The sequence below is a fragment of the Bombus terrestris genome, chromosome 11 (genome assembly GCF_910591885.1).
Source record: "Bombus terrestris chromosome 11, iyBomTerr1.2, whole genome shotgun sequence".
NCBI classification, from domain to species: Eukaryota; Metazoa; Arthropoda; class Insecta; order Hymenoptera; family Apidae; genus Bombus; species Bombus terrestris.
In genome coordinates this window covers 16,578,208-16,601,607 of record NC_063279.1, presented here as the reverse complement: position 1 = coordinate 16,601,607, position 23,400 = coordinate 16,578,208, and the positions used below count along the sequence as shown (strand labels likewise).

Genomic DNA, 23,400 nt, shown 5'->3' with positions numbered 1-23,400 from the left:
AAAGAAGGAGGAGAAAAAGGAAAGAAATAGAAAATATTGGAATAATAGAGGTAAATAGTATTAGGTCATCCCATAAGTTCGTGCCGACTTTGTGTATACATTTCATGTGTCGATTTATAAACATACGGCGATAAGGGACCAATGCACTTGAAAAATGGGAAGAAGTTGTACAACGAGAGGGGCATTACATTTTTTCATGAAACTGAAAGGTATGTAAACAATCTTAACATATATAATCGCTCGAAAAACGCAACGAATTTATGGGATGACCTAATATTAGAAAGGTAAAAAAGAGAAAAGAAGGGGAGATAACTAGCAGAAGAAATAGACCGAAAGCAATTATAGTAAAAGTAGAGGAAACCGTTCAGTGGATAGAAACAGACAAAATTTTAATGAAGGGCAAGCAGATGGATGCAGATAATTTTATTTTAAAATTTGACTTCAATTATCGGAACTTATTTATTCATAATTCAAACGACGAAGAGGCACATGCAGAATGTTTCCAGGCTACTGTAGAAACGACATGTGCCTCCGAAATAAAAAAAGTTTATCCTGCTATAAGAAAACAAGTAGAAACTATCGGTGGTGTGAAGAACTAAAGGTATTTAGGGGGGAGGCGTTTAAACTTTAAAGCTCAGAGAGCACAAAATAAGAGGATTACAGGACGCGGGTAAATTGATTGAGGAATTTAGAATTTAAAGAAAAGAGCTTAGTAAGAAGATTCGCGAAAATAAAGAAAAAAAGGATGGAAGGAATTTTGCGTCACGTTGGATAGGGACCCATGGCGGAGGTCTTATCGGACTATTATATCCAAGATAGCCTGAAAAGTCCCAACAGACGGCTTCTACGTAAACAAGGTCTAAAAAATTTGTTGGACACGCTAGCGCACCTGGGTATGCGTAATTGCATTTTCTTCTTAAAAAAAAATATATATATATATAATAGAGTTGTTCTAGTGGCGTAGGTAATTGTTCAAAACAGGCAAGCTTGGAACAATTTCCGTTCCCGAAAAAATTGAAAAATATCGTTAACGAATGGCGTCGATAATAAAGTTACCCTTTATATTTATGTTTCGATTTCCAAATTTTTATTCTGGCTTGTTCTAGAGGTGTAAGTACGTGTTCCAAAGAAGGATCCTTTACTGTATATCATTACTTTTAAAATGAAGAGAAATGTCCATTGCTTTATGGGTACAGCTTTCCCAAATTATTTCCTAAATTAAATATGATATTGAAATAATACTTTGAAACAATGTTTGTGACAGCTAGAACAATCCAGAACAACTTCCACATGTTCGATTTTCAAAAAAATAGGGACTGATCAAAAATTCACTTTTTGAGGGTTATTTCTGGAACCTTTTGAGATAAATCATTTCTTTGGAACGATGTAAAACAAGCGTAGAACAACTCGGAAATAAATTATAGATTATCCAATAAATTTCACGAACCAATAGTCTCATTTCTTAAAATCAGCGCTCTCACCAACACCGTTTCGTGTCAGATTTTATCCGAGCGAAATTTGAACTCACTCTCTGTCGTTACAAGTTCGGTGATAGAATAAATATCGTATACCAGAATAAACACCATTGTTCTATAATTAACAGTTATTCCCTATCTGGACTGCAACATAAAATAGACGCAGTCGGTAGGACATTGGATTCGACATTCTGCGAAATTTGTTGGAACTTTGAAATGAATAATATCGCACTATTCGTGGTTTACAATTTAAATTGTGACATAGAACCGAAGGTAAAATTACAAACGGAGGCAAGATTCACATTCTACAACTTTTGAAACCCGCACACAGATCCAGTAGATTATCAGACGAAAACAGAGGTAAAAGCTACACAGTGAGTTCCGACGTTTAAACGTTTAATCAGAACAGCGATCGCAGTATATTCTACCACATCGATTACAAGAAAAGATTGCTCTAGTCATAATATAATCTCTAGTTATAATATAGAGACTCCAGTAATATAGAGATTCCGGTCTGTTTTTCTGGCATTATACCTACGTAATGTAGTACAAGAAATTTAATTATATCCTATCATTGAGATCAATTAGTATTAACAAAATAGCTTGGTTTACCGGACCTCTTTGTTATTCGCAAAGAGTAAGATTCCCGGCAAAGCTAGTGAACAAGTTGATATTCATTGCGGTTTAGCGTCAGAAATTTCTGCACTTTTAATTAGCCTATATCAGAATAAGAAAACTTTATTATCGGACAAGAGCGAGACGAGGACGTTTCTCAATTGTACCAGCGACTAGAAGATCATCCTGGATTTTAGGCACTCATTACTCATATTAGTACCGATGGTAAGACTTTAAATAGGATGATTGTCGATGGTAAACGATATGACTGTAAATAAATTTATCCATCACACGGATCCATGCCGCAAATGTTAAAAATATATCGCAGTTTCGTACAAATACCTATGCTCTTATAACTGCTGTTACAGAGGAAAAGGCGTTACGCCTGTGGTATGAAAATCCACAACCAAATTATTACAACGCCTTGAATTAAAGATCAGAAAATTCGTAAAGACTTAATAGTTATAACAGTAGATTCGTAAACGACCAATCCCACGAGCTTAGCCCCAAACAACTTGCTTCAAACAATACAACTACATTTAATAAACGAGTGCAGGAAAAGACAATACAATAACAACAGACAATAGATTCAAGATATTACTTCTGCTAATGTTCCTTCTGATAAGTATGCGGACGTGGATTTCGAAAGTCAAAATTTTCAGAAAGTGCCAAGCTTCGTAACGTAAAGCTACGTTACGAAGTGCTTTAACAAATTTCTCTATGCGCATATAATATCCCCTTTGGAGACGACGACCTAGTTTACATAATATCCGAGTCAAATTCAAGTCGATACAATAGAAAAGACAGTCATCGACCTCGAGATTCATAAAGTAAAATTAGACGTAAAATTGCAAGTTCTAGGCTCCTCCTTACATGTTCCATTTAACTCACCTCTGATTTTCTTAGATCACGAAAATACATAGTCGATTTATCTTTTACTGTATCTTATCGTATTACTTATTTTACTATTTCAATGAGACCTATTCCTTTCACAGTGCCAGTATTTCTTAATACAATACACTTCAATCGCCTACTACGTTCATAACGATCAATCCTAGGATGGAACCCTGGATCTCGCGGAAGTGATCATATCGCTCCGACAATTAGCCGATAACTACTCTCTATTGGTTCCATGCGCGGTTGTGAGAGTTCGGAATCAAGATACCTCCCTTATTATCATCATAAATAAATCAAACGAAAGAAAACAAGTTCCATCTCCTGAATTCCGACGGACCTTTGCGACTTTGCCTTTCGGCCTCAAAAATGTTCCTGTATGGTTTCAAAAGAATAATGTTTAACAAAACTAACCAATTGTATGAGGTTTTGTATACCTCAACAATATAGTGATATACAGTTCAACTTTACATGGTCATAACCAGAAACTGAATAACGTCTTTCTCAGACTTCGCGAAAATAATTTGAAGCTCCAACCAGATAAGTACGAATTCCTGACGCAATTCAAATATTTAGACTACAGAATCTCTGATAAGGGAGTGGAGCCAAAAAATTCGAGAAAGATTGTAACTATTGTCAACATACCACGCTTACTAAGTCACAGACATTAAAATGTTTCTCAGTATGGTAGGATACTGCAAAAAATGTATACAAAATTTTTCTGTAATTACCAAAACATTGACGTATTTGTTATAAAAGGACATAATGGAAGGATATATGGAAAAATGAATAGGAGGGAGCTTTCTAAAACACAAAAAATTATTGCTACAATATTCTAACTTCTCGGAAACGTTTACACTAACATGCGATGTATCTAACGTCAGAATTAGTGGTGTACTGTCCCAGATACGGAATGATTAAACTCTGTCTATCGCATATTTTCAGACAGAATCATTCGACGTAGAAACTACTGACCATAATAAACTCTGTAAAATATTTTACATCCTATCTATATACAGATCACAGATCATAACAGTGTTCGTTTAATTATAAAAACCCAACTTCAAAACTAGTCTGTTGGCGCTTTAAATTAAACGAATACGAGTACGAAATCCACTATATGTGGGAACGTATAAATTCGTATGCTCCGATTTACACGTAAGCAAAGCAACACAACGAATCAACGTGCGAAGTACGATCACTATTATCCTACGTAAGCCGAATTCCTGAAATTTAGAAATACGTCAGTTACAATCATTCGATCTACGTAACACACAACCAACAACTCTTACCATTCTTTGCGGGGGAGACGAAGAACGCACGAAGCATATAATCTTACAACAAATCGGAATACTATATCTACAAGGACTATATAAAAGTTACATCAATTTCCATATACTAGAATCAAAAAGGTATGACAGATAAAAACATGACGTACTATATCTCTACAATTAATATTACGGACAGTGATTGTTGCATCGCTTCGCCTCACGTACATCGGTTGGATCCGACATTCCTGCTAATTTTGACCAATCGGAGCAACCTAGTCACAATAGCCACTGTAATCACACTCTAAATATAATGTATTACCACCTTTGTATGTTATAACACTTAGTCTTAAACTATTACCATTAACTAGAATTTCGATTTTAAGCTGCTGTTTAATCTAATTCATTTATTCATTTCTTTCAAAATCAAGTATACAAATTGTATCGTTCTGTCAAATGTCGCGTTATCGATTACACTATGTAATTATTATCCATACTCTTATCAATCGGATTATTATCTCTTACAAGTCTCGTTTCTTAGACATAAAATTTTAAAGTATCTAGTCATTTATTGTGCTTTAATTCCTATGAACACAATCTAGTTTTAATATCTTTATTGTCATTGTTTTATCTTAAGTTGTTATTATAATAATATTAGTTGATCATAAGTTTCTTGTTATTGTAATTTCTTATCATCCCCTCCAAACATTTTTATGATCATTAAATATCCCCTACCATTATAACATTCCTTCTTGCGCTAGTACTTAGTTGTAACGTTAGCTGTATACATATGTGAATATGTACAGAATCTACATCATGTAAATCAAATCTTTATCTTAATTTTATGCTATCGTCTAAGTAGGCGAAGTTGTTGGAGACCCAACAAACGTGATCATAAATAACAATCCCTGCTCTCTATCTATATTGTCTATTTCTACTGATACTATTTTCTATTTCCACTGTTTATTCAACCCATTCTGTTTTCCATCATCTCCAAAATATGACCTTTTCGAGCCCGAGCGGATTAGGCCCTGCAGCCCCATAAATAACCGCCCTATAAAACTCCAACTTTCTCCAATTAAACCACCACCTCTCTTCCCAAATATTCAATAAAAAATCGCTTTTCCTCACCTCCGCAAATTTCACGAACCAATAGTTTCATTTCCCAAAATCCGCCCTTTCGCCAACATCTTTCCTGCACGTCAGATTCTATCCGAACGTCACCAAGTGAGATTCGAACTCATTACTTGCCATTACAAGTTCAGTGTTACAATACATATTGTGTACCTGCGTTACAGAATAAATACCTTTGTTCTGTAATTACGAGTTATTCCCTACCTGATTTCCAACATATGTTTAAAATGTCCAATCGCATCATCAATCGTATCAAGGTCTTTTTCTTTCTGTAGTAGAATATTAAGTGATTTTGTGAAGAAAACCATATTGAATTACATTTTAATTACAGTAAGCCAAATTATCGAATTGAAAAGGTAATAAGTTTCTTAAAGAACCTATTATCGGTAACTGAAAGTGGCTATAGTAAAGATTGGCAATATAGATTGGCTGATATTTAATTGACAATAAATTGTTCGTGGTATAGAAGTACTCAATACATATGCTCCTGCTGAATTACTAATTGGGCGAAAAATAAATTTATCTTTAATAAAATAAATGTCTGCAACTGATTTTGAACAGTTAGATTTAAATATTATACGCGACAAGACTAATGGCAATATTAAGAACAATGCAAATTATGGAAAAAATATGTTTGATGAACAAAAGTAAATTGCATAATATGAAATTATTTGCTATTAATGGTCTATGTCTCGTAAAAATTAAAGATAGATACACAACAAAATTAGACATTTAAAAGCTCCACTTTATGATGGTGACAGATTTGAGATGCGATTTATACGAAGAGCAAAATTTAATAAGCAAACATAAATTACGGTAAACAATGAAGAACACTTAACTTTATGCTTCGTGGTTAAATTAAAACTTTATCAAATGTATAATCACAAGGGATATAAGAGTAAAAGTAAATATAGAAACAAAGATTAAAAAAGCAAAGAACGAAAAGAAAGATTAAATTTGTAAGTAAAGAACTTCGACGAGCATATTTTCCCACACTGCTATCCTAGATCCAGCGTGAACCTTTTACGCTTACATGATAATATTTACAATTCACTAAAAAAAATTAAATTGTTATAGTTTCTAATATTATTGCATAATGATAATCATAATAATAATAAAAAGAAGAAAAATACATAATATATAATAATGTATCTTAGAAAGTAATAAACATGTAATATTTCCATATATTGGAATTAATATCCTTCGCTGTTTGAGGGTTAATTGGATAGTTTGAAATCTTTTAAAATTACAATTGCATTATTATTGACTTCATATAGTATTAAAATTCAGACTGCAAGGGGCTTATGATATTTTTTCTCGTGTCTATTCTTTACTGACAATTTTAACCCTAACAGCTTTTATGAAATCGTATTTCAAAATAAAATTATTACTTTCGATCTCAGTCTATTCTATATATAATATTTTACGAGAAAATGTTTATTTCATTGATTAATATCATTTTATATCTTTGTGTGTCTTTAAGATATATAATACAATAAAGAAAGTAATAGACAAATGTAACAAAATATATACTATTAAAAAATATATGAAATATCTAGGGTAATATTATTACCATATACTTTATTGATATTTGGTATCTACTTCATATTATAATTAATTATAATATATCTAATTTTTTTGAAGATAATAAAAAATTTGTATCATTATAAACATTAATAAAAATAAACGATACCTTTATCAAAATGATGCCAACCACCAGGAAAATAATCTTTCACTACTTGTGGTATGTCATATTCTTCAAGTAGCTTATCAATTTGATGCTTCTTTCTCCAATGTAATGTCTGTGTTAGCATTTCCTTTGCTTTCTCAACTGAAAATTCAGTAGCCCTTAAAAATCTTAGAAGAGTCGCATCTCCAGGTATTGAACTTCCCCTTAATTCCTTTATGCTTTGTCTCAACTGAATAAGTTTGCTTTCTTGCATCATGTCAAGCTTTCCTAAGTATCTTTCTATGTAATCTGAAGATAACTGCATTTCTAAAATACAAAGTATATGTAGTAAGTTTTAATGACTTAAATTAATATATTTAAATATTTATATCATGAATAACTAATTCAGCAAATAGCATTGTTTTAATATGTTAATATACCATCTCTTAATCTCCTAAAGCATCCAAGAGAAGCTCAAAAAGCGTCTATAAGATTTTAAACAAACGAATTAAATATTAATCAATACGGACACAAAAAGGAACAAAAGAGGTACAGCTTGATGTTATTAATTCTCTGCAGGTGAATGTAGAATAAAGATACACTAACTACAGGATATGTGATAGACAAAGGAATAAAATGATCAATAGTGAATAGAGGAGGAACATTGGTAGTTCTGAAATGCTTCCCTTAAACAAGAAGATGTAGCAAAAATGAAACTAAACAATATAAATCTCCTAACGTGCCATGAAATGTAAACAGACCAATTCTCCACATAGCTTACCTAAACCAACCCTTTTAAAAAGCTTTCTCTCCTGACACAACCCCACAACAAATGAAAAAAAAAACAGGTATACTACACTCTAGAATCTATTGAGAGAAATATAATTTGAAACAAGCTTGGGTATTATATTCAAATAATAGATTCTGATGATAAGGTAAGAATAAGAAGGTAGAAGAGACAAAACAAATAGGTATTGAAAGAGAAAAGTAAATAGGAGGCAGAAGTTAGAAAAAGAGGAAAAATAGGTAGTAGATGGAAGTAAGATAGAATCGCGATAAATAAAAAATAGAATAAGATAGAAGAAAATGAAGCGGGGAAGGGAAGAAGGTAGAAGAAACTGATGACGAAGCGAGTGATGATAAAAGCGATAAAGTTATAAACATTGCGAACACCATATTGATATAATAGCTGTACAAATTGTAAATATTGCGTAAATGCGAATAATGGAGTCTAGTCTTAAGTTAGATATAAATACGTTAGTTTAAGTTGTATATAGAAACGGAAGTTCTTGTAAACTCTAAGGGAACAAAATTAAAAACAATGATTTCCGTAGTTCCAAGACTATCCAAATATAAAGAAAGTTTTTTCACCTGTAAGGAAATTATTTTCATTTGTTACAATGGTAAATTTGCTATAATTTTACGTTTAATGCTTATAGAAAACTCTCCATTTATTCAAAAGAATCACTACTTGTCGCAATTTTTATGTATCTTCTTCTAAATTGTACTGATTCTGTCTCATGCGTGAATAATTTCATTCAAGTAAAATAATTAATACAATTAAATTTACAAAGTTTTTACGACCATACATTTTTTGTTTACAGTTATTTTTTATCAGATTTCAATTGTATTAAAATCTACATTCTTTCTAACATTTTGTTTTTCAAAACTATTAGCTAAATTTGTAAATATTACATATAATAACATAGAAAAATATAACATACCTCTATTTTGTAATTTGTTATCCGCGCAAGAATAAGTTTCTTCTGGATCAAGAGATTCTTGACTTTTTTCAATATCTCTAAACATAAAAAATAATAAATACATAAAACCGTGAACATATCGAGCAGTAAGCGGAAAAATAAACGATGGCACAACCAATGTCAATGCTCCAAATGTCAATTTTACCGCTTACCGCTTACTGTTCCCTGGTGGTTCTATGTTCACAGCCTAGTAATATTACAATAAGTATTAACTTAAATACATATATCTTGCTAATTCAAATTAAATATGAATAGACAAACAACTGTTTGAAGTTTCACTGTACACATAATCGTCATCTATTATTAAATAATACGTTTTAAAATATAAAATATAAAAAAAATATTAAAAATATAAAGATATTTTATCCATCTCGTTCTCAAGATTACTCATGCAATCCCCTATCCTGTCTGCTAGAGATCACAACGGTCAGAATTAAAAAAGAAGAGCATTGGAGCATTACACTGTCCACAAATCAAACAGTAAACTTTAGTTAGTAAGTTAAAGCGTTTCAGTATCCATAAATTGAACAAGTATTTTTGAGAAATAAAAGCAAAAATTAATTTAAATTGTGAATCTAGTGGTTAATGATATACGTCATCAGTTTCCTGTTGAGTGATCTAGTGACGCCCATCCGTCGAAAGTGAATCGAAACAAACATAAACCAAGTGTTTCCTAACTTACTAGTGAAAAATTCCAACTCTCCTAATCTCTGGCCCGAATCATAGCCTCTCGACTAGTTATTTTAAATTGAATTAACTAGCTCGAATTAACTAGGACAAAATATCTCGATCAGGCTCTCTTGAGCAAAACTATAACTGCACCGCTCTACCTCCTCTGTGGCAAAAGGACAATATATCCCTCCTTTCAATCGACACAAAAAACATACAAAACGTAAATTAGAAACAGTTAACACACACAAACACTAGCCAGAACGAACAGTCAACAAGCCGTGCAACCACCTTCAATGGATTCGCAATATTAGAATTCACAAACGACTCCATGGACGCAGCTGAAACTAACCAACATATACAAAAAAATCCCCCTCCTCCAACTATCTTCATTGATGATGTCATCGACATCCAAACAATGATAAAGTCCATTGACAAAGATATCAACAAAGAGGATTACAAACTAAAAATAAATAATAGCCAAGTTAAAATTCTGTCGACTAACCCAGACTCCTATAGAAAATTAACAAAGTTACTAAAAACTTTGAACGCAAATTTCCACACATATCAACTCAAACAAGAAAGACCTTTTCGTGTGGTACTACGCAACATCCACCACTCATCTAACTTAGATGAACTGAAGTCCGAACTCCTAAAACACGGCCATGAAGTAACAAACATTAGCAACATAAGGCATAGAATCTCGAAAAACCCGCTATCCTTATTTTTCATTGACTTAAAACAAAGGCCAAACAATAAACAAATTTACGGCATCAATCGACTAATGAACTCAGTAGTAAAATTCGAATCTCCTTTTATAAAAAAAGAGGTAGTACAATGTAAAAGATGCCAAAGATACCGTCACACGCAGAAATATTGCAACCATAATTTCCGCTGCGTTAAATGTGCAGGTATTCACCCCACTGATCAGTGTACTAAATCTTCAGAAACCCCTGCGAAGTGCATCCTCTATCAAGGAGAGCATCCTGTGAACTATAAAGGTTGCTCAGCCTACAAAACCTTGTACACAAATAAGTATCCTAAACCCAGAGTCAAAGAGATAACCAACCAAGTACTCAGTCCTAAAAAATTCTCTACTCCTTCAATCTCCTATGCCCAAGCAGTTCAAGGAAATCAAAACAATCCGAAAATCCATAGTGACCATTCTCAAAATAGTATTCCCAGTTCACAAAACACGGATAACTTCTCTAGACTCGAAAAGTTAATCGAGAAACAATCAGAAGAAATTAATAACTTACTATCATTATTAACACTCATCATGGATAAATTAATACGTCCCAATGCAAAATAAAATCAAGACGCATAGCTCTTTGGAATGCCAACGGTCTAGTTCAACACAAATACGAACTAGAACTCTTCTTAAAACAATAGCAAATCGACGTAATGCTCATATCTGAAACTCACTTTACCGACAAAAATTACCCACTAAAAGGCCCACGGTGGCACCGCAATTATCATCAAAGCCAGCATTAAGCATTACGAGTTTCCATCGTTCCAGAAGGACTATCTTCAAGCTACAAACGTAGCGATAGACGATTGCCATGGTACAATCACCACTTTGGCAGTATATTGTCCTCCTAGACACTCCATTTCTAAAGAAGGATTTCAAAACTTTCTTGATGCTCTGGGCAATAGATTCATAGCTGGAGGAGACTATAACGCCAAACATACCCAATGGGGCAGCAGACTTATCACAGTAAGGGGCAAAAATCTCTTGAATAGCATAAACACTAACAGACTCAACTACCTCACCACATATGAAACCACTTACTGGTCCATTGACATTAACAAAATACCTGATTTACTTGACTTCTTTATAACTAAAAATATCTCGCCAAGATATGTCCAAATCAACTCCTCGGCGGAACTCTCTTCAGACCATTCCCTCGTTATTGCAACAATTAGCTCAACAATTATCGAAAATTCACCTAATGGCTTTATTCATAACCAATTCACCAACTGGCAGCTCTTTAGAGAAATCTTTAATCATTCAACATCAGCCTTAATTTCTCTAAAAACAAATGAAGATATTGAAACAGCCATGGAATACTTAAACACGAGCATAATAAACGCTATCCGCTCCTCCACACATGGGACGAGACAAATACGAAACGAACGAATACGTAACGAAACGAATTTTTGGACAAAATCACATTTTTCACATAGTACCGAACAACTTCCCTATTATCGAAGACGGAATCATTGGGTTACCATGTTTAGAGAAGTATAACTATTCAATATCCAATGACAAAATCCGACTAAGTGTCAAAACCATTTTATTTTTAAACCAACTTGACAACCCACTTGACTCCTGGAAAAAACAGAGTTCAAACAATCTATCTGGAAGGCAAACCAACTAAAGTATATTTTATCAACACTGGTGAGCAAAGCATTGAAATTTCTAACAATATTCAAAATTCTCATGATGTTTCCAACGTATCAATACTAAAAAGCCTAGTGAGAACAGATCGCATTGAAAAACCAATCCGTGAATCCATCGAAAAGATTATTCTTCACTATATTGACATCTTTAATTTAGGAACCGACCTTTTGCCCTGTACTAATTTAACTCAGCATACAATTTCGTTAACCAAAGACAAAATTATTAACACACGATCGTATAGACTACCGGAATGTCATCGAGACGAGATTTCGTGACAAATAGGAGACATGTTGAAGAAAAATATTATAGAAGAATCCGAATCCCCTTATAACTCTCCGGTATGGGTAGTTCCGAAAAAGTTAGACGCCTCAGGAAAACAGAAATGGAAGATAGTTATTGATTTTAGGAAACTAAATGAACTCACAGAACAAGACGCTTACCCTTTACCTGATATAGACGACATTTTAACACAACTAGGAAACGCAAAATTCTTTTCAGCACTTGTTTTATCCTCAGGATTCCACCAAATTCCAATGAACGAAAAATCTCGCGGCTAGCGGGAATCGCTGACTCTCATCGTCCGCTAATTGTTTGAATCACTTGATTGCTAGATACGGGGCTGCTGACAACAGGAACGTCACTGTGTTTTGATTTGTTGATATCTTCGGTCTTCTAGACGCACGAAGAACTGTCGGTACATCTTCTCCACATCGTCAGTAAGAAAGTATTGGTGAGGGCGGAATCTCAAGAGGATATCGAATAAGTTCTCCTGCAACTTCGGTTCTGTGTGCAGAGTGTCGTTTAAAGAAATTCCGGTGGTGCTTGGTTCAGATCCGTCAAACACGACGCGGAGTTTTGTAGTTTGGTTCAATTCCTTGATGATACTGTAATGTGGCAGACAACATCCGTTCTCTGAGGGGCGGTCTGTTATAATCCTGGTCATGTGCCTCAAACCCAGATATTCTTGAATGACGGCCCGATACTCAGTTTCAAATTATTTATCTCGTTCGAATCGGCGGTAGAGAGAGGCGAGTCGTGTCATCGCAATTGTTTTAGACGACCCAAGCAATGGAAGCTATTCGTTAAATGGAACGCGACGATGTATCACCCTTCGTCTCGCAGGGAGGGCTCGCTTTTGCGAGCCTATGGGGGCTGGCAAACCCACGTTCCCGCAGCCAGGGGGACCGTCGGGACAAGCGTTCCGCTTACGTGAGTCCCTATGTACACCGCAGGGAAGGTCGCCGGAGGTGTAAAGCGTCTAAGTACGGTTACACTCTCTCTACGGGGCCTTGGGTAGTAGCGCACCCACGATCCTGATGCCAAGGATGGGACTGTCGGAGTATGTTCAGGGTACGCAAGTACCCTGTGGACCCCGCTTACGTGAGTCCCATCTGGAACTGCCGAGCTCGGTTAGCAGGTCGCCGGGCCGGTAGTGACGTGGCCGTACATCCACACGATAGTCCCACCAACGACTAAGATTGGTACCACGGGCGGGTCGAGTTACAGCCCGGAGGGAGTAGCGACCCCTCTGCTCGGCCAAATAATGGGTATGGACTCGTGGTGGCAGTGGTTGATGGCCAAGATGCTGGCAAGAGGGCCGAATTAAGGTGATTGGCTCCAACGAATGGCCTTCGGCGGGTGAGCAGCGTCCCACCTGCTCCGGAACCGTCCTGGGAGACGGGAGGGCTTAGAAAGTGCCCCGTTCGACCTGAGACGAGTGACAGCCCCTGCAGGCTTAGCTAATCCAGGAAGCAAGGCACTGGGTGCCTTGTGCGATGGTTGGGCGTTTACCCAACCCCAATTGGTCCAGGGGACCCGGGTACTGTATGGATTTTTATCTGCGGGAAGCACCCGTTACCAAAGAACCACTAGTTGTATCACCCTTCGCTGGTGCATTGGACTTGGCTTCGAAAGTGTTCCTCACATCGTTGATCTGGCTCTGAAAGATGTTTCGTTGGTGGTTCTTCATCAATTTTCCGGAAGCGTGCGAGGTCCATCTATAGATCCGTCGTGGAGGCGTGAAAGATATTTACCGTTGAATGGAAGACTGGGCTCCTCCGATGACCCATTCGAATCGCGTTTTCTGCAGACGCAGATCAGGGTTTTTAGAATAATTAAGTTTTATTTGACCGACACACAGCGACGCGAGTGTGGATCTCGCGCTCAATACGATATCGATCAGGACTGGTATATGGAATCTTGGATCGATTAATTGGAAATTCCTAGGTATTTGGATTGTCGATCGATCTATAGGTTTATCTAGAATCAATGTCGATATGGTTGGAATAATCAGGAACGTCAATGTGCGTGGGTATGTGCTGTCCGTGGAGTTGATTGTGGTTGTTGTGTAACATCTAGCAGTCGTTGATAAGGTGTCGAGAACTCCAATGGGAACCGAACATTTCCTTTGCATGAGCAAAAGTGAATTTGCTAGACTTTCGGTCATGAAATTCATGTTAGAACCGGTGTCGAGTCGTGCTCGACTGATTGGGTTTAGTCATTTAATATATTGATTTGAATCGTGACTAATAGGCCGTTATGTAGTGGTTCTGATGCGAAGGTTGTTAGTGATTCGGTTCTTCTAGCAGTCGTCGATTTTCGTAGTCATTGTCTTCTTCGTCGTTGCGGACTGGATAAGGTTCTTAGGATTTTCCAAACACGTGGCGGTGTCGAAGGGTGTGTCGGACGGGGTTTCGAAGAATGTGTTGAAGAACGTGTAGGCGATCGGCGGGTTGTGATCGGCCGATTCTTAACGTGAGCTTCGTCCCGATGTAGAAGCGTGTAGTGACAATTTTCGCACAAGCGACAGGATCCAGCAGGGCAATGAAAAACCAAGTGCCCTTTCCCTAGGCAATTGGTGCACAAGTATGTTTTCTTGACGACTTTGACGTTCGTTGACTGATTTTGTCTTGAAGGTGTCGCAGGCCCACATTCCGTGATCCCTGGCAGACTGGGCATGTCGACGGAGAATGCGCAGCGGTGAATGCGTGCCCCCGTAGATCGCCTTGTCATAGAGGATAGTATGGTTCTGGCGCTCGTCTTGTCTGAGTTGCTATGAATGTTGTTATGGTACAGTTTGCCTTATTCCCAGGAAGTCTAATAAACGAATGCATGGAGGTATTTCTTTGTTGTTTTCATTGTTGAATGGTGTCTTGGTTTAATTTGGAAAGGAAGAGTCCTATGATAATGGTGTTTGACGTGACAGGGTCACCTAAGTTTTTCAATGAGCTGAGATGGTGTTTGATAGTGTCGATTAAATTTGTTAAGGTTTCCGGTGTCTTTTTGGTCAATTTAGGATAGTTCTGCATTGCAGACAAGTGACGTAAACAAGTTTGTCGTGGACAATCGAATCCATCCTTGAGAGCGGCGATAACGTCTGTATAACTTGCTTCAGCGGTGTTTAATGATCGAGCACATCTCGCTTCTGTACCTGTTACGGATTCCTGGAGTTAATGTAGCTCCTGTACAGGCGTTAATTGATAATTTCGATCTATGGTGGAAGAGATTTTAATACCCTTATCGTTCAGATCGAAGCAATTCTTAATTCCCGATCATTAACGCCAATCTCCACGGATCCTAATGATCTCCTTGTCCTCACTTCCGTCCATTTTTGGAATAAAGTATATATTATAACCTGTTACTTCGGTGTTATAATCAGTCAACCATCTCTAATATTCTAATCGAAATAGGAGATCGACTAATTCGTGGTGTTGATTATCGAATCGTAATGAGAATTTACGATTTTCGTTGACGCGGTCTACGGCGAACGCATCTCTCCGCGAACGGTCGAACAGACTGGATCTTAACATGATTAGACAAACTGCAGAAAAATAGATAAGCTTTCAGACGTTCGCCAGATTCTATAATAGGCTTATATTGTCAGATAATTATGAGTTTGTTACAAGAGTATATAGTCGTTTATAATTAAATAATTGTTATAAGGAGGTTAAGAGTATTTTAAGATAAAAGATTACATCAAAGATTATAAAAAAGCGGTACTATAATAATAAAATTCTTGCATTTAAAATTGTACTTTTTCTCTGAATAACTACATAGGTAATCTCGAGAACAAGGCGAATGAAATCTAATTGGGCGATCACACAGACTTGCTTGAAGCAAAGTCCAATCGAAATTATATGAAGAGCCTTGTGACTGTATTAATAATTTCTTCGATCGAGGTTCTTCATATAATTGCGATCGTACTTCACTTACAAGTAAATTCGTTCGATCTTCCAAGTAAGAAAGAGTTTCTTACAAGCTAAAGTAGCAGAGAACTAGAGAATAAAAAAGTTACATTTGAGATTGTGTTTAGTAGTTACTGATATTTAAAAGTCAACCAAAATATCCCTGACCTCTGGTAGTCATTACACAAAGCGAATATAAGGCAACCCAAATAACTAACTAAGCAACATTATAAGATGTGTGTAACTTAGTTAACCAAAATTATTTCTGTTATTCAATTCATTAAAAACATTCTTATCAATTTATATAATAAAGTTTATAAAGTTGTCATTACTGTGTGTTTTCTTCTTTTTGAACGATTTAATAATTTATATCAATCTGAAAACATACTTATTCAAACTTACCCTTCATCTTTCTCAGATATATCATTTGGATCCTTCCATGGAGGTACATATACAATACCCTCTTCTTTTAATTGATTTATGAAGTATTCAATTATCTCCTTGCCCTGTAATGATTTTTATTAGTAACCTTTTATTTAAATAATAAAGGTTACCGAAAAACAATTTAGTGAAAAAAGTATCACCTTTGCAATATTTTGAGCATATTGTTTCATCGCTAATTTTTCCATTGAGTTTTCAAAACCAAAGAAGTTTTTAATATCTAAACTTGCAGTTTGTTCAAAACACGTCCATTCTGGATTTTCAGGATGAACCTGTAAATATACCATGTTTATTCATTAGTCTTGATGTGGCAAACTGATAACATACAGATAGAATCTTCTTATTATATGCCGTTTCCAGCAATATGTCCAATAATCAAAAGACGTAAAATAATAGAGTCGTCAACCGGTATCCGACCCTCCAATCACCGACCGGACTGTCGAACCGGGGTGCCGAATCGAGGCCATTAACAACGGTAAACACATGTTGTTTCAGAACACACAGACTCTACACGAGGCTTCGAAAACGAACAATACTTCGGATCCTTGGTCTGATAGCGCATGAGCGCATGCAGAATCGCCGAACTGAACCGTGATGATGGCCGTAAGTTGTTGTCAGAATGTGCCGTCAGCGACGCACTCTGTGCTGAACGCGCGAGACAGTTGTGTGGCGTCACCGGGTCGACGTTGGTGAACATTTCCTCGCGTACAAGGGCCTTGGGCCCTTCTCCCGCAAGGGCAGAGAAATGCAATCACGAATGATACGTTCTACGATGCTGCGATGTTAAATGCAGAGCAACGATATAGCGCGTGCTGAGCTCCGTACATCGGACATCGCTCGGCTTGGCCCACCGAAGCAGGCGCGTGTGTATGACGTACAAGGCCTGGGTTCGAAATTGGGTGTGATAGGTCACGTTAGTTATGATGTAGACAGCTTTCAAAAATCGAATGTGGGCCTTGAGGGACGCTTCGAGTTCGGAGCAAGTGGGAGGTCTAAGAAGAATTCCCATCCCTTGAGAATCTTCTTGTCCAATCTCTGCGTGATGACGTAGATAAGAAGATCTTCTCATTATTTGGTCCGTCAGCCCTGATTCGCAAGCGTCGCAATAGAACGGTTTATTGTATCACGAAGTCGAGAGAGATCACCGGTTAGCTCTTCGATAGGGTGGGGGGTAATGTCACAAAATCAGACAAGAGCTTCTGCACGATAATATGTTTGTATCATAACGTTTTTGCAACGTTTCCCCATTTTGAAATTGAGCTACTCCTTTCCCCTTATAAGAATCTGAAAAACATCACCAAAACCGGGCCAATCGGCGTATTTCCCTAAGAAGAGTAGAATGGCGATGTGCGACAACTGGTCTCGGTCACTCGTGTCTTGCGTTGAAGTCGTCTTAGTAGCTGCAATCACACTACTGAGGTCATCTTGTGCTGCCCAATAGGTGTCCTCGATCGACAGAAACTCCTCCTTAGCGGAATAGAGGTAATTTCGTTCCATTATCGGAACTTGCAGTTGGAGTTGCAAGTTCAAATGCTGACGCTGCTCCCAAGATTTTCTCAGGCTCTCCAGCCAAGCCTTGCCCAAACCAGGTTAGAGTAGCTTACCTTCTTGCCATTCTCTACAAGACACAGCATCTCACGAGTCATAAGCCAAATCTCTTGGATGAGCTTGTTCATGATGCCTGGGTCTTCGTCGCTTTTGCCGATCCAGCTCGAAGGACTCAAAAATGTTCGATAGCGCGATAATAGTGAAAATGTAAGTTAGGAACGAGAATGGCGGGATGTGTGTGGAAGTCAATGAGGCGTAGATCTTCATCTTCTTCTAATCCGCTAGACGGCTTCGTTTTATTGCAATGACCATCAGCACAAACAAGATTTTCAAATTTTATAGTGAAACAAATAGCACAATGGGTTCACGACTTGTAACAACGAGGACGTAGGCAAATACGCAATTCGAATTTATCGCAAGCGATAAAAGCAGCGGATGTCGCCAGGGCGAACGTACATCTTGGACGTTCGAATGCTAATAAATACGGAACCATAGCCGTTGGCACTTAGAAAATTCGAGAGAGTGACAGATCCCAGGGGTTATCGGTACGCGTTTAAAATTGCGAAGATTAGTTACAATATTTAGTTCGATATTTACTAAAACTCTGAATCTGATTCGTGGCTTTATTTATGAAATACACGAAATCAAAGAATAATAAATACAATGGAAAGGGTAATAATACAAATGCCAACTTTTATCAGTCATAGCGAGAAGATATTATATACAATTGATTAGATTTTTACATTATAACGTACAATGTACAGATTCTTTTTATTTCAAGAGTCTAAATGAAATAATAATTCTAAATGCTTTAATACATCCCTACTAAGTTTATCTTATTTTCTGTAAATGTCTTAATATTATAGTAATGTATGAACAAAGGTAAACGCATAGACGTGTCTTGTCACAAATGGAACTGATTTAAAAATGTCAGGTTTAGTGCGACTATTAAAAGCTCCCATCATACAACAGTAAAGTATTTCTTAATCGATTCCACTCTCAAATTAGTATGTAGATTTCGATTTGATTTTCATTCATCCATAATATACGGTAGAACAGAAGGCGTAATATATATATTTTTTTTTTTATTTAAATAACATGATTCGTTTTAATGATTCATATTAAATAACAAGTAATATGAAGACAAGAAACTTTTCTACTGAAATATCACTTTGAAAGAATTTTTAAAAAATTTAAAAATTATTTTTCCAAAAACCAAAGGTTTACAGAAGGTTAACAATAAAGTAGAATAAGGTCGAAATATCATAATGACACATATGGAATTATAATGCTGGTGTACAAAAGAGTTTATAAAAAGTAAATATAAAAATACACCATAGCGTGATTCTACATCTCCGGGACAGTGGAGATTTGTAAAAATAGCTCGTTAAAAATTGACCTTGAGCATCAATTTCAAAGTTAAAAATTTTTTATTATAACGTATTCTACTCATCGCCAGGAATAAAAGTCTCAAAGCAACCATGGATAGCAAATGATCGCTTTAGGCAGAAAAAATAGAATCACATTCATAAATAATACACTATAGTCCGGTCAAAATAGACATTTCAACGAACAGAAATTCCAACGGAGTTAAATTTCGGTAGAGACCTTGGGTACACCTGTAGAAATGTAAGGTGCCATAATAATAAAATAAGGTAGAAATGGAAGAAGAAGAAATCGAAGAAGAAATTACTGTTGAAGTCGAATTTGAAGAGTATGAATCAGATTAAAATATTAACATAAATTAGAACTACAGTTTAAAGTAATCACCTATATCACAATATCAATATCACTAATCATCATGCAGTAAATACAGTATTTTCCCATAAAACTCCGTCATAACAGATCGTGGAAAAAAGGCGCCAAGTACATTACCTCATAGGTGGTGTGGAAATGTGCGCATATCATGTAGAATGTAACTCCTTCAACTTTTAGAATAGCGATATCTTAGGAATGGTGATTCTTAGGAAAAAAAAGTATGAGGAACATTTTTGTAGATAATTTTATGATCTACAATTTTTGTCTGGGCTATATTTTCGATAAAATTTATTGTTTTCAAGAAAAATTCAAAAAATCCGAAAATTTTCACTTTGACCTTCAATAACTTTTTTAGCCCGCATGGAATCAATAGGGATTTTTGGCACTTTATTTCTACAGGTGTACCCAAGGTCTCTACCAAAATTTAGCTCCGTTGGAATTGTTGTTCTTTGATCACTATTTTTATGTCTATTTTGACTGGACTATTAATAATAAAATATACACTAAAATCGTAATACTCGACTCATTTAAAATTTAAATTGTTGGAAGGAAGTTTATTTTCAAACAGAATGTTTTAATCATTTTAATAAAAGTTTAACCAATTAGCTTTTAATTAAATAAATATGAAAGGAAAATGAAAAGAAGTTTAGTTAAAGTTAAACATTTATCTATTCTGTTACTACTTCACCAATTTCATAATAATTCTCTTCTTTAATAGATACATAATTAGTAACGCGTGCTAAATATACCGGTACGGCAAAGCAGTACCGCTAATATAATAATTAGGATTAGGTATTTTGTGAATTATTAAATAGAAAATTGTTCTTAAATTTTACAGATTTTCTATTTTAAACCAAAACACAAGCAATTCACTAAATATGTTCATAGCTATATATATTGGACTGTTCTTAAAGATAAATTATTAAAGAAATTCTTTTTGTAACTTTTATACAAATCATTTATTTATGAAATGTTTGCTGTAGAACTTACTCTGTTTAACCAAATTAAGTTCTTTAATTACATCATATATCATTTCCTCATAAATTATAAATACGACATATTATATACAGAAACAAGCATGTTAGAAATAGCAATAAAAATGTCAAATAATGATTAAATTAAGATAAATACTTACAAAATATCTGCACTTTTCGATAACCGATACTCTAGATGAAAAACTTTCATTATACGCTTCTATTTCTAGAACGCTATTTCGTCTATTTAAAACATTCCTTTGAATAAAGTATACAAAATCTACTCCAATGATCTGAAACAAACGACAAGAGTAAAAATTTCTAGGGAAGAACGAAAACATATCGGTTAAATTTTGTATAGATGTAATGTTTGGTGTTTTATATGTATATTATTAAAAAATGTATCTTACTCTTACTCTTATGAATAAAAAGCATATAAGTTTTACATATTTGAAGTGATTATCGATTGTTATGTAGATTACTCGATGAAATAGTATTTCTATTATATCTTAGATTATTTTACATTTCTTGAAACATCTCATTGCGATTAAGAAAGTAACCCAGCTATAAAATCATCAGATATCTTTTCTGCGATCAAATAACATTTTTCTAAAGCATATTTTCATTCGTATAAATTAACGAATTATTTAGATAATATATGTATGCGCATATACTAAATATTTTTTTAAGTTTAACCTATAAACTATGTAAATAACATCCTTGACAATCTTGCCTTGGCTTCCATCGCGATAGGACGTATTTGACAATATCACGTATCTCCAGTATGTGCCATCCTGAAGCAAGTGATAGTGGTAGCGAAAGAAATGGTGCTAATATTAGCGATACTAGAGTAGTGGTAGTAATATCAATACCACTACACCAACTGACTCCTGGCTCCTATATACGTATACCATACATATTATCATACTAGAAACAGAGAACCGATACATACGTGATATCTATGAGTACAGGAATCTCACCTAGTCGATCACTGAGCAAAGAACCCAAATCATGAACCAAAACTGAACCGAAAATCTCCTACGTGAATGTCATAAGATATGAATACGCACCAACTAAGGATCAAGCCATAATCAAAGAATATGCTTGAGCCATCAGACATATAATAGGACCTAAATCAATAAAATATTTATTGAATTTCGAACAAAAGAGTCTGCATGTACTTGTACAAAAAAAAAATTACCCTTATAAACCAAACATCGAAATATAAATTTATAACAACAAATAATAAGAACATAGACATTCGTCCCACATCGGATCATACTCTTGAACATTGCACCAATAATCTCCAACTGTACGATCCAGGATGTTTAAAAAATACAACATAAAACATTGGTTGAAAACAAGATATTTAAAAGTAGGAAACTCTGATCCCGAATTTTCACATATACTTAGCTTGAGACAAGTTTACGTATACCCAGAGGATTCTAAAATAATACAAAGGTCGTTCACTGAAAACAAAATTTTCATCTACACAGGGTAACAAAACGGCTTCATGTGCAAACAGAAGAGGTACATTGCTAAACGATGCCCAAAATAACAACAACACAAACGAGAATAGTAGCTGTAGATAGTTTTCAGACTACCACAAGTCCAAATCTCCTCCAGATTTCCTGGAACATTCGACATCAAACTGACAAAACAGAAAAACCAAGTATAAATAAAACCGGGATTAAAAGACCGCTATTGATATCGTGAGAAGATTCTCACTTCCAGCCGATACAACTAAGTGACTTAATCTTTAAACTTTCAGAATCAATAAGAACCACGAAAGAGGAAAAAGACACCGAAACAATCCATAACAAACAAAAACGCTCCATATCATTCATTCCATCTATGAGAAGAATAGAAAAATTGCTTGACCCAGCCAGCCTATATCATCCGATATAGAAAACCTAAAAAACAACTACATACTATATTATACATATACATATATTTACATACATACCTTTTTTAAAATATACGGTGCTTCAACATTTAATTTACAGCGTCGTTCTGTTATTCTAATTGAGCCATTTTTACTTTCTTCATCTGAAACTATCTCGCAACCGACAAAAACAGGAATTTTTGGACAAGTAGGAAATCTGCGTTCATATGCCTACAAACAAAATTAACATTTGTGAGAACTTATATAACAGTTATACGTTGACATTAATAGTTCATGCAAAATCCGTAAAATATGAAACACAAAATTAAATAGTAAAACAGGGGCACATATTAGTAAATTGATCAAGTTTTTGGTGAAAATGGCAAATAATCCTAAACACTATCTAATTCGTTCTTTCTCCAAGTAGATAGCAATGCACTTCATTGCTACAATATTTTCATATGATAGTTAAATCTCTTAGAACTCAAACTGGTCAACTCCAGTTTTTATACACTTTCTGATTTTTTTCCTAGGCATATGATTAGCACAAACTACTAAAAAAAGAAATTGGGTCATAAAGTTAATTATGAAGTGGAATAGATAACCGTACATTTCAAGGTAAATTTTAGTAAATAATACAATAAATGTCTTGATAATTGCCGGAAAGCCGAGACGCACGATCGCCAATTATTTTGACTTTAACAATAAATATTGGTACG

General features: G+C 35.3%; 1 protein-coding gene across 4 annotated transcripts in view; it reads right to left on the bottom strand.

Moving 5' to 3' along the window:
• The window catches only part of LOC100650613 (protein real-time), a 47,153-nt gene that overhangs the window by 17,122 nt on the left and 6,631 nt on the right, over window positions 1–23,400 (bottom strand). For 3 of the 4 annotated variants that reach the window (XM_048409966.1, XM_048409965.1, XM_048409967.1), the window contains exons 3-8: window positions 22,763–22,912; window positions 20,958–21,089; window positions 16,660–16,788; window positions 16,478–16,581; window positions 8,780–8,856; window positions 7,080–7,382 (exon numbers count right to left, since the gene is read on the bottom strand). In XM_048409966.1, coding sequence (XP_048265923.1) covers window positions 7,080–7,382; window positions 8,780–8,856; window positions 16,478–16,581; window positions 16,660–16,788; window positions 20,958–21,089; window positions 22,763–22,912 — 895 coding nt within the window. Of the gene's footprint in view, window positions 1–7,079; window positions 7,383–8,779; window positions 8,857–16,477; window positions 16,582–16,659; window positions 16,789–20,957; window positions 21,090–21,529; window positions 21,557–22,762; window positions 22,913–23,400 lie in introns of those variants that run through there. The other variant, XM_048409968.1, reaches the window with a different exon arrangement.